Raw genomic sequence first — 11,351 nt, forward strand, 5'->3', positions numbered from 1 at the left:
GTTGCAAGTCCCTGGGCGCAGGTTTGCGCAGGTAGTCCCTAGTGTACAGATTTTCGACTGCATCACAAAATCTAACCAAACTCTCCAAAGCAATGGATTTCCCCATCCGGGAAATCTCATCCACCTGATCAGCAGATGCACCATATGCCAACATTCGTATAGCAGCTGTGAACTTTTGTTCGGGAAGCAGTCCCAAAACACCAGCACAATTTCTCTTTTGAACAAAGTATTCATCATAATTGCAAATATCATGCATGACTTTATTGAACAAATGTTGTTGCATTCTATATCGCCCTCGAAAATGAACATCATAGTACAGAGACGTTAGGATAAAATAATCTTCCATAAGATTCTTACCTCGAGAATGCCTATGTTTGTCAACATTTGCTGCACGGCCTTCATGTGAACCACGACTGCTCTGGTTTTCTTCATCAAGCAAAGCCACAGCCATGACAAGTTGCTGATCTAGATCTCTATGGGCTCTTTTGCTTGCAGCTCGTCTACGCCTTCTTTCTCTCATTTCTCGCTCTTGCCTCTCCAAGACCTCCTCCATGTCTAACATTGAGAATGGAATATGGAATCTAAAATCTAAAATCTAAAATCTGAGAAATGAAATTTTTGAGAAGATGTAGTGTGAGAGGTTTGTGGAGCTGAGCCTTAGTTTTATAGAAAAATTTAGGTCGATAGACATGACACGTGGCGCAATTTTATAGGGTGAAAATCTTATTCGAAATTTGAAATTCAAATGAAATTTATCTGAAATTTGAAATTCATATGACACGTAGCGCAATTTTATAGGTTGAAAATCTTATCCGAAATTTGAAATTCAAATGAAAAGTTAAAATTCAAATGAAATTTATCTGAAATTTGAAATACAGATGAAATTTAAATTTTGAAATTTATCCGAAATTTGAAACAAAAATTTATCTGAAATTTGAAACTGAAAATCTTCTCCGAATATTTTATCCAAAAATATTGTCCAAATTAATTGTTTAGGTAAACAAATTTGTGAAAAAAACAAAAAATTGAATAATACTTGCCCTTTGCCCGGGCAACTGCTGAAAGTGCAACTTACTATTTGCAAGGGCAGACACTATTGAGGTGAATAGTGTCAGCCCTACCCCCTTGCCATGGCAAAGGTTTAACTGCTGGAAATGCCCTATGAAATTAGGTGAATTTAAAATAATTAAGACTATCGTTTGTATTTAAAAATAAAGAAAAACCTACACATTCGGATTTGGGTGGGGTGGGGTTTAGGGTTTATAAGTTTGATGGTCCGTCTGTTACTTGTGGGCTTAACTGAACCCGCCAGCCCATTGAAATAACAACTCTGGGCTTCAATAAGCCCTCAGTTCCAGTGAGCTTTAGCAACTGGAAAAGTCGGGCAGACTCCGAGTAGCGTCCTGTAACTGAATCTCTGTTAACTTTCTGCGCTTCAAAGTTACGATATTTCGTGATGGAGTTGCATCAAATATCGGGTTCAATCGCCTTCAAATTCGGTCATTCCCCGAGACATGCCGTCATTCGAATGACCGGTACACCGGAGTTCAATTCTCGGAACCGGATGTTTATTGCGGGGATGGGTTTCGTCGGCCAGGTGTTGGCGCAAGACCTCAAGAACCAAGGATGGTAAATCTTAATGCTTTGGATCCTCCGAGTCATAACATTTAATTTCATCTTCAGAAACTCAAGCTTAATTCCTTCCATTGTTAGGACTGTCTCTGGGACTTGTACGAGCAGTATCAAGAAGAAGAAGCTTGAGGAAGAAAGGGGCTTTGATATCCACCTTTTTGATGCAAACCAGCCAGAGTAAGTAATGCTCCATCTTTAAATAGATATTGGGCATTTTCTTTTTGCTTATTTTGGGCACCCAATATTGTTGATTGTTCAGTGTGACCAGCACCCTAGAAATTATCAAGGACCATACCCACCTGCTTGTCTCCATCCCTCCAGTTCCTGGTATCGGTGGCCCGGTATGATTCTTAAAGAAAACTACTTTTGCTCTGTTATTTGAAAAAGCTGGCGATTGTCTGAAAATATTAACGTTGACGCTTGTTTTGTAGATACTGCAGAATGAACTTCGTCTGAGGAGAGCACTTATGGGTGGAAATCTTCAATGGATTTGTTATTTGTCATCAACTAGTATGTATGTCTAATGTCTACTGGAGGTGGCCAAGCTTTCATATCCTTCCTTCACATTATATGTTTTCTCAGAAACTGATATATGCATGCATCCACACTCTTCCTTTGGTTAAAATTATTGTGTGTCATTTCATTTTTCTAATGCTCTTCTATGTTAGTTTTGACTATGGTGGAATTGCTTCTGCTAGGTGTATATGGAGACTCAGGCGGTGCATGGGTGGATGAGGAGTAAGTGAGTGCATCTAAATTTAAGGATTTCTATGTGCAACCTGCTTCTTCATTATATTTTGATATTAATTGTCTCTAAAATACTTTATCTATCATGTGTCAGTTATCTCCCTAACCCCACAAGTGATGTGGGTAGATTAAGGTTAGCTGCTGAGGAGGGATGGTTAAATTTGGGCCAGAGTCTGGGCATCTCAACAAAAGTTTTTCGGCTTGGAGGCATCTATGGTCCTGGTAGAAGGTTGTGATGAATTCTAAAGCATGTTCATAAAATGCTATTTTTTCTTTTCAATCTTTAATTAATAGGAAACGTTCCCCATTTTCTGGTCGAAATCAATACAAGTGCATACATTCTTGTTTGAAACTTTCATGCATTCGTTTTTATAAGATTTAGTATCTGCCAGTAGAGAATCAACTATTTGAAACATTTCTTGTAGCAAATCAACTATTTGCAACATCATTTCTTGTAGCAAATCTGTGATAAAAGGTTATTTCAAACTGTGAACCAAATTTTTTCAGTTTCCAATTCAATAAAAGTGCATACTATTTGAAACATCATTTTGAACTATCTGCTCTATAGAGAATATTTTCGCTTCTTTCTCATGCAAAAAGTTTGGTTAGTTATAAACTATTTTCCACTATACTACAGTGCTGTTGATACAATAATCAAGCGGGGAGCTTTATCGGAAAGTCAGAGAATGAGAGGATATAGGCGGTTCACATCAAGAGTTAATGTTCAGGACATTTGCCAAGCTCTGAAGGCCAGTATATGCACATCTTCCTCCAGGTAGGTCTCGACTTTCAGTTTTGTAAATTATTTATCCTAGTTGTGAAATATAGTGAGGTACACCTAAGTGATAGACTGACATCTAAAACTGAGAACTGAGGAGAAAACCCCAGAATCTTCAGAGCTCTCTCTTGTTTTTTCGGTTTCTTTCTTATTCATCGGCTTGTTTTTTCAATGTCTTGTTTATAATTTTTCAGGCGAGTTTATAATATTGTTGATGATGAGCCAGCCCCAAGGGAAGAAGTATTTGAGTATGCAAGGGACTTGGTTGAGAAAAAGTGGCCTGGCTGGATCAAACATTCTTCTGAGGAAAAAGAGTCTTCAGTTATTGTTAAGAAGGAGGGTTTATCAGGTGAGAAGAGAGTCTCCAATGCTCGTATGAAGAAAGAGCTAGGTGTGAGGCTTCTTCATCCAAGTTATAGGTCAGGATTGCAAAGCATTATTGACCAAATGGATAAACCCATTTTAGCAGAGTAATAATGGAAACATCTAGCTTGGGTTCCCACAAGTCAAGTCAAGTAATGTGAGATTAATTATGAAGGCCTTTTGTGCTCTTGGAGGCATGCATGCTGATATCCCCTTCGTCTGTGATGCGGCGTATAATCAAATTCCCTGTGATTAGTTATCTACGAAAATAGGCTTGTGTAAATGTTTTAATTGGGATCAGCTGGGTTTGTGTTGTAGGTGGTTTTTCCAAGTTAGTTGTGAATGAGTGTCATGGTAGAGATCAGATTCATACCTAAGCCATTTTCTCTGGCGAGGCCTGGCCTTTGTGGCCTTTGTGACCTTTGTGTCCTTTGTGGCCTTTGCTATTGGATGCTAAAGTGTCTATGTAATGTGTCGTCCTCTTCCCCAACAAGGAACAAATAATAATATCGTGCACGAGATTGGAAAAACCATTATTAATATGAATGATGTGGGATGATATTTCAACCTAAACAATGTTTCTAGGTAGGAACTAGGAAGGAAGGAAAAGCACTATCAACAAGTGGAGGAGACGTCCATGACTACTTGAATGATGTAAACAAAACCTACTTAAATAGTATAACATAAGATGCTTGCGCTCTCTTCTAGACTTTGTTTTTTCATCCAACTTGGTTAGGTGGGCATGTCATTTTTAGTCTCACATCATACTCTCTTCTTGTGTTGCCTTTCATGCTGCAATCCATTTCAAAAGCATATCATATATATAAACTCACAACTAACCAATCTAATCAAGTGTTTGGTCATCTTACGTCGATTGAGGTGGTCCCACGTCTTTGTCATTAGCGGCCTAAAAGGTTCAGTGAAAAAGTAACTTTTACATCTTTTAATTTTAACTGAGGCATTCTAATAGTTCAATCACTCTTCACATTATCAAAAGAATCTGATTATGAAGGTTTGAAATGGATTATGGCCGCCATTGCCAGGGGTCTTAGCATGCATGATTAATTTTTAAGATATTTATTCATATATCTCTTCTTACCGCTAATAATATAGATAAACCCTATATCATTTAATTTTTTATGAACAAACTCAAAAGAAATCCAAAATATGATAGTGACCCTATTGAATTTAATTTTAATTATTAAATTTCTTTGATACCCTATAAAGTGTTTTGGGTTTTTTTAATGAGGTTTTGGGATTGGGCTTGTTTTAAGAAATTGATGGCAGTTTTGTAATTTATAAGAAGTTAAAAGTCTCTTTGTTATGTTGTAAATGAGCTTTGGGTGTGTTTCTAAAACCTCAGTCCTCCCTCCCCCTTCTCTCTCTCTCTCGCTCTCTCTCTAATGATGCTTAATATTTTAATTGCATGCATATCATGAAAACTCCAGCACCACCACACAATTTAATTAAACTGAGAATTAAGTATAGTCTGCATTATTGTAATTAACTCTTCTTTTTTAAAATTTTTATAAAAAAATAAAAGGGAACAACGACCCGAAAGCCTTTCTTGCAAGTGTAAGATCATCATCACTTAGTTCACAGCAACCTTTGCTGGAAACATAAAGCCATTATTATATCCTATAAATTAGTAGCTCCCCACTACACCAAAAGTCTAAGATGGAGAAAATGACAACATTTTCTCAACTCACTGCCTGGCTTTTAACTAATGGCTTAGAAGATGCTTTCTTTCATCATCTCCTTATAATTCATTGTTTAATCTTAATTACAAACTTTTACGGCATATGTTAGGCCATCTCCAGTTATAGGGTTAAATATAGTCCATGACTATAAATTTAGCCCTCCAAAATATTAATTTTTTAAAGAATAGTGTAGGACTAAATTTTTCCATCTCCAACCATGTAGGGCTATATTTTAGGGTCGTTCATATTTTATTATTTTGAGAAAAACTATGGTACAATACTCATACATTCCACAACTATGTATTGTTTAATTTAATTAAACTACTATTTGGAGACAATATTCCATATATGACACATATACGTTAATAACATTTAAAAATGCTATTTTTTTTAAAAAAATTATCCTAACGGCTAGCTAACTTCATCAATGACGTCAACGCGCCTTTAATATTGGCTGTTGGATATGCATTTGCACGAGATGTTTAGTGCTTTTGGCCACACTTGCTAATTTCTCTTCTTGAAAAGCACATACTTGGGGCCTACAAAAAAATTTGGCCTAGGCCAAAGCTAGGCTACAATTGGCCTGGTTGGAGGGCTAAAGGGCCAAATGTGGCAAATTTTTTTTTTAGCCTATGACTGGATATGAATTTTGCATTATTTTATTACTATATTTGGCCTGTGGCCCATTGCTGAAGATGGCCTTAGTAGAAAGGCATGACAAATGATTTCATCATCCTCAACTTCCTCTTTTAGATATTCAAGTACCATTATTAAAGACACTGCCTACCTAATTAACCCACCTCCCCTTATTCTTTTTCCTGGGTTTTTTTAAATTTATTATTGGTTTTCCCTGTTTTTACATGACATGATACTTCCATTCTTTTTTAAACTAATGTTTTTCTTTCTTGACATATGCCTACCAAATTGCAGCCTTTAGAACTTAAATTTAGGTTATCTTTGGTTAAATCAAAACGAGGAAACCCTTGTCAACAAGGGTTGGTTTAGTTGGTAAGGTCCCTGTTAGTATTCGAGTCTCATTGCCAGCAATTGGTTTGCAATCTGTACTTTCCTACATAAATTCATACATGTGGTAGCTGGCAGTTGGATGTCAAGCATAAGTTCTTTTGGCTCGAGGTTGGGGTCTGCCCTTATGCTGGTGGTGAGAGTAGCCAATCTCCCCCTAAACTTTTGGTCACCCAAAAAAATAAAGAGAAAACCCTTCCCTCATCTTTACTTCTCTTGTTATTTACTTGTATAATTCACGAAAGGACCAAGTTGTTGTTGGCATCATCCCATTCCCATGGTCTGTTTATACACGCTTTCCTTGGATATTACTTGCCTTCTTCTCTGTAAGAAGATACTCTTTTTTATGAATCACAGTTTGACACATGTGTAAACATAATTCGTCAAAAACTCAACCAAAAAAAATGTATACACACCTGTCGCAATGCTATTAGCATGAATGTAAAAGCTCCTATTTACATGGTAACGAGGGAAGTATTTTCTGCTTTCCCTTTTTTCCTATAAAAGTTTCTTCTTCCTTTTTTTTATTGGTGGGGTTGATTTTTCATGAGTAAGTTTGAAATAAATTTTAAAAAACTAAAAAAGGGGAATAATCCATGTCAACCCATGTTAATGGAGCAAAAGAGTCAACCAAGTACATCATAACTTGTACTTGATCATCTCTAATTAATATAGAACCAGAGCTGTGCGGTGGTTTTTTTTTAGAAAAAAAAAAAATTTAAGATAAGAAAATAAAAGAGATATTTAGTAATATCCATTCTTAGCACTAATAATATAGATAAACCTTACACCATTTAATTTCTATAAACAAATAAAAAAATAACAGCTGGCCTTATTGAATTTAATTTTAATTATTAAATTACTTTGATGTCCTATTGAGTGTTTTGGGTTTTTTTATGAGGTTTTAGGGTTGGGTTTGTTTTAAGAAATCAATGGCAGTTTTGTAATTTAAAAGAAGTTAAGAGCATTTTTGTTATGTTGTAAATGGGCTTTGGGTGTGTTTCTAAAGTCCATTTCATATAGGTTTTTTTTATTTATAATTTGGGCTCATATATTGGGCATAATAGTGAATCTCCCAAAATAAAATCAGTGACTTCCCACTCCCAACATGGTTCTTCAAAACCTGACGTGATAACCAAGGTGGTTGGTGTGAGTGGTTCGGCACTCTCATTCCTTAAGAGAGGTTAGGGGTTCGATCCCTGCTCTCGTATGGAGTCACCACTTTGGCCAGCACTTTACCTCTTATGGGCCGACCCGGTGTGAGTGTGGATTAGTTTGGGTTGTGGTTAAGGCTTAAATGTGCCACCCATAATTGGGGCCATGAGCATGAGCATCATTTCATTTTTCCACGGATATACCATTCCCATTCCTCCTCTTTTCTTCTTCTTCGTCTTCTTTGTTTTTTCTTACAACACTAACTTGCTATTAAAACTTTAATTTCAAACAAAAAACAATTAAGCTAAAAAAAATGTAGATCGATTGAGAGTGAGACATTAACATAATTGAAATAAACAAAATCTTAAGAACCAATCAATCAAAGCTTTGGTTGAGAGGTTGTAGGTGCATCATGAGATCACCTATCCATCTCAAGGGGATATCATATGACTGCCTAACCGACATGGTAATTAAATTAATCACTCTTTTATATTTTTTTAATTAAGCTCTGCACCCCCTCTTTCTATTTTTTTGGGTATTGGATGGTTGCAACATTGACATGCAATGGTGGAGATCTTTTATTAGCACAATACATTTATACATTGAACTAATAAGGCAAAAATCATTTGTCGCAACTACCTAAAAATATGGAAAAGAAGAGATATAGACGGAAGAAGGAACATCTAAATAATATTATCTCTGTCTCCTGCATCGAACATTATTTAACATATCACCATCATCAAAAACAGAGCAGTAAATATATCAAACTCTACACCATTTCGTTCTTGGGAGTGCCCCTACATGTTTTCTGATTACATTCACAGAACCCTCGACCTCATAATAAAATAATCCCAACCGGCCAAAAGGAAACCCTTTATTTGTATACACACGATACAATCTCCTTCACCGCAGGGTATTTTAATGTCCAGTGAATTTGAAGGTTTAGAAAACTCATTAATATATACGTAAGGTGCCAATGAATGAGGGGCAAACAAATTAATAACTTGACTTAGCAATTTCATTTAACCTGAAGCAAGCAGCAAGCATCTCTTTCTTGTTGCCTTGAGGAAGAGAACATGGTGGCGTGGGGGCAGGCAGGCAGGGACCAGAAGCTCTGGAATTTTTGTTCCCTTTTCTTTTTTTTCTTTTTTTTCTTAGGACTCAAGAGAAGAGAAGCCTTTGGAGTTTTATATACATAATTTTATTAGTTTAGCTTTAATATGAAAAAACAAAACCTCATCAATTCACGGCAATAATTATAGAAGTAAAACTAAACTTTATGACTTATATATATATATATATATATATATATATATAGATAAAGAGGATAGATTGTATTTATAATTCAAGCACAAAGACTATTAGCCACGAGATGAAGTACAAATACAAATAACCACACAAAATTATTACAAATACGGAAGCGCATAGGACATTGTTTTAGATCAATACGGTAGGGGAACTAAGAAATTATGGAACATTGATTTCATATGTTTTTAATGCATTGTCTTGTCAAAGAGAACCTTTGGTTATTTATAGCATTGACTTCGCAACTTTCCCAACTTGAACTTGATTATCACGCGGTTTAAAAATGCTTCACAATCAAACTATTATATAAATATCAACTAATCTAAAATAAGATTGGTAATTGGAGAAACCAATAGCGTGTATTAAGAAAAAAAAAAGGTTGGTAATAACTAAGAGCATCTATAATAGGCTCCTTAAACCACCAATTTTAGAGAGGAATTGGAAAAATACAACTCCAACCAAGCTCCCTATTCACCTCCTAAAATAGGTAAACCTCTAGGAGCTCCTAAATATGAAGAGAGAGAAAAGACTACTAGTGACTCCCTATAATTTAATGCTGCTTTATTTAATGAGTATTTAGAACTTTTAATTAATGCTAACTATTTTTTAATAGAGATGGGCCAATTAAAAAAAAGTTATAGCAATTATAACTCAATAAACTAGAGAGCATGATTGGAGTTTAAATTTTATAAATAGCTCCTAAAATAATTTTTATAGAGAGCATGATTGTGATATTTTGCATTTAGATAGGGTCAAACCTTAAAAGAGTGGTCATAGAAACATTTAGTCGATAATGAAGTCAAAAGTATAAGTTCTATAACAACATAATGAAAAAGCAGAAGAAAAAAAGAAGAAAGAGGAGAAAAATATTACGCAAAGCAAACACAAGACAAGTGGCAAAGAGATGAAAATGAACTACATAGATATATATGAGCCCTTTCACACCGTACTCGTTACAAATCATGTGGGTCCCACTCAATTGGCAACTTTAGTGATCATATTTCTTCACCTTCAACCTAAACCTAATACACCTGATAAAACTAATAACATATTATATCTGATCATCACAAACTGATAAACAGACAGAAATAAAAAAAGAACACCTTGTTCTTTTCCTCTCCTCCACTCATTGAAAGACCATGACACAAACACCACCAATCCAAGAACAGGACAACAAGGAACACCCCAATCACAGACTTTGATGATGATGATTGAATTGTTAATTGATTCATTAGTACTGATGGAGCATGTCTGCAGTGGCCATGATGGGTTGGTTCACATAAAGCAAATTCCATGGGTTGATGAAACTGTTGTGATCAGCAGAAGCAGAGGCCTGATGATGATGATGAAGAAGGGTGTTGTTGGGTTCATGGGTTTCAAAGACCCCATTGCTGCTATTGATGTAGTTGAGGATCTCAGTCAGAGACTCCAGTCTTTGGCTGAGCTCTTCCATCTGAGCCTTCAAGACTGAATTTTCAGCCTCAACATTCATCAAGTGCTGGGTCGTGATGTTTATGCTGGTCAAGATTTGGTTGTTATCCTTCCTCAGCTGCGTCACTTGGCCCATCAGATCATCCAAGTGCTGCTGCTTTCGCATCCGGGACCGCCTCGCCGATTCGCGGTTTGATTGCATTCTTTTCCTTTTTCTCTGATCCATCAGATGCTGCAAGTCCCCTTCAGAACCAGAGTTCTGAAGCGGAGTGGAACCAGAGGAATTCCCACTAGAGGAAGCCATAACAGAGACACAAAGGACCAAACTATTAAGATTAACAGAAACTTTATATATATATATATAAGGTGATTATATATATATATATATATATATAATATTAGATATATATATCTGAGGGAGTGATGGGAGCTGATTTATGAAAACACATAAAACCAGTAGAGGAAGACAACAGAGAAAGATTGAACTAAATGGGTCCTGCGCCTGAGGGAGGAATCTACCATAAACCCGGAACGGAGGATTTCACTGAGAACTGGAGACATGAATCTCAAACATTAAGAACAAAATGTTCAGCATCAAGATCAAATTTTTGAGGTTTTTCTAAAACCGCAGCAAAGACAAAACTAAATTTGGCTTCAATTTCAAAGGATTAATTGAACAAAATATGGGTTTTTGGTACAGAATCCAACTACCCAAAATTCTTGAACAGAAAACAAAATATCCAGAAATGAAAGCCCCAAAGAGGAACCTAACCCAACAAGAGTAACAGAAAAACCAGCAGCCAAAAATCGGCCTGAATTTCCTGAAGAAACCAACCCAACAGCAGCAGAGCCCTTGAGCTAAAAAGAGAAAACCAAACAAACAGAGCCTCAGCCCTCAAATCAAGAAGAGCAAGAAGAGCAAGAGAGCCTAATAAGATCTGTAAACTATAGAAGGGGAAGAGAAGAGAAGAGGAAGAGGTTGTTGATGGTATAGAGGGCCCATTTTATAGAAGGAAAAAGTGCTAAACAATAAAATTAAAGAAAATGCGAGAAATTAAAAAACTGTTTAAAATGAAAAAAATGAAAAAAAAAAAGGTGAAAGTAAAGAGCTTTGGAATCTCCTTCAAACTCTCTCTCTCTCAATTTCTCAAAGAAGGGGAGTTTGTTGGGGAAGACGTTGATTGGGCATGTGAGGTGTAGACGAAATTTCCACAACT

At 36.1% G+C, this 11,351-nt stretch overlaps 2 protein-coding genes across 2 annotated transcripts; one reads left to right on the plus strand and one right to left on the minus strand.

Annotated features, from left to right (window-relative positions):
* Positions 1–1,361: 1,361 nt before the first annotated feature.
* Positions 1,362–4,060, plus strand: LOC110771525 (NAD(P)-binding Rossmann-fold superfamily protein). Its single transcript, XM_088252090.1, has 8 exons — positions 1,362–1,629; positions 1,714–1,809; positions 1,892–1,973; positions 2,064–2,142; positions 2,331–2,370; positions 2,474–2,608; positions 3,017–3,154; positions 3,352–4,060. Exons 1-8 carry the CDS (start codon positions 1,457–1,459, stop codon positions 3,629–3,631), a joined length of 1,023 nt encoding a protein of 340 aa, XP_088108216.1. The 5' UTR covers positions 1,362–1,456; the 3' UTR covers positions 3,632–4,060.
* A 5,537-nt stretch (positions 4,061–9,597) lies between these two features.
* On the minus strand, positions 9,598–11,125 carry LOC110771560 (bZIP transcription factor 44). Its single transcript, XM_021975878.2, has one exon. The coding sequence runs from the start codon at positions 10,436–10,438 to the stop codon at positions 9,935–9,937; it is 504 nt and encodes a 167-aa protein (XP_021831570.1). The 5' UTR covers positions 10,439–11,125; the 3' UTR covers positions 9,598–9,934.
* Positions 11,126–11,351: the final 226 nt, after the last annotated feature.

Source organism: Prunus avium, chromosome 1 (genome assembly GCF_965620075.1).
Source record: "Prunus avium chromosome 1, drPruAviu1.hap1.1, whole genome shotgun sequence".
In the NCBI taxonomy this organism is placed as follows: domain Eukaryota; kingdom Viridiplantae; phylum Streptophyta; class Magnoliopsida; order Rosales; family Rosaceae; genus Prunus; species Prunus avium.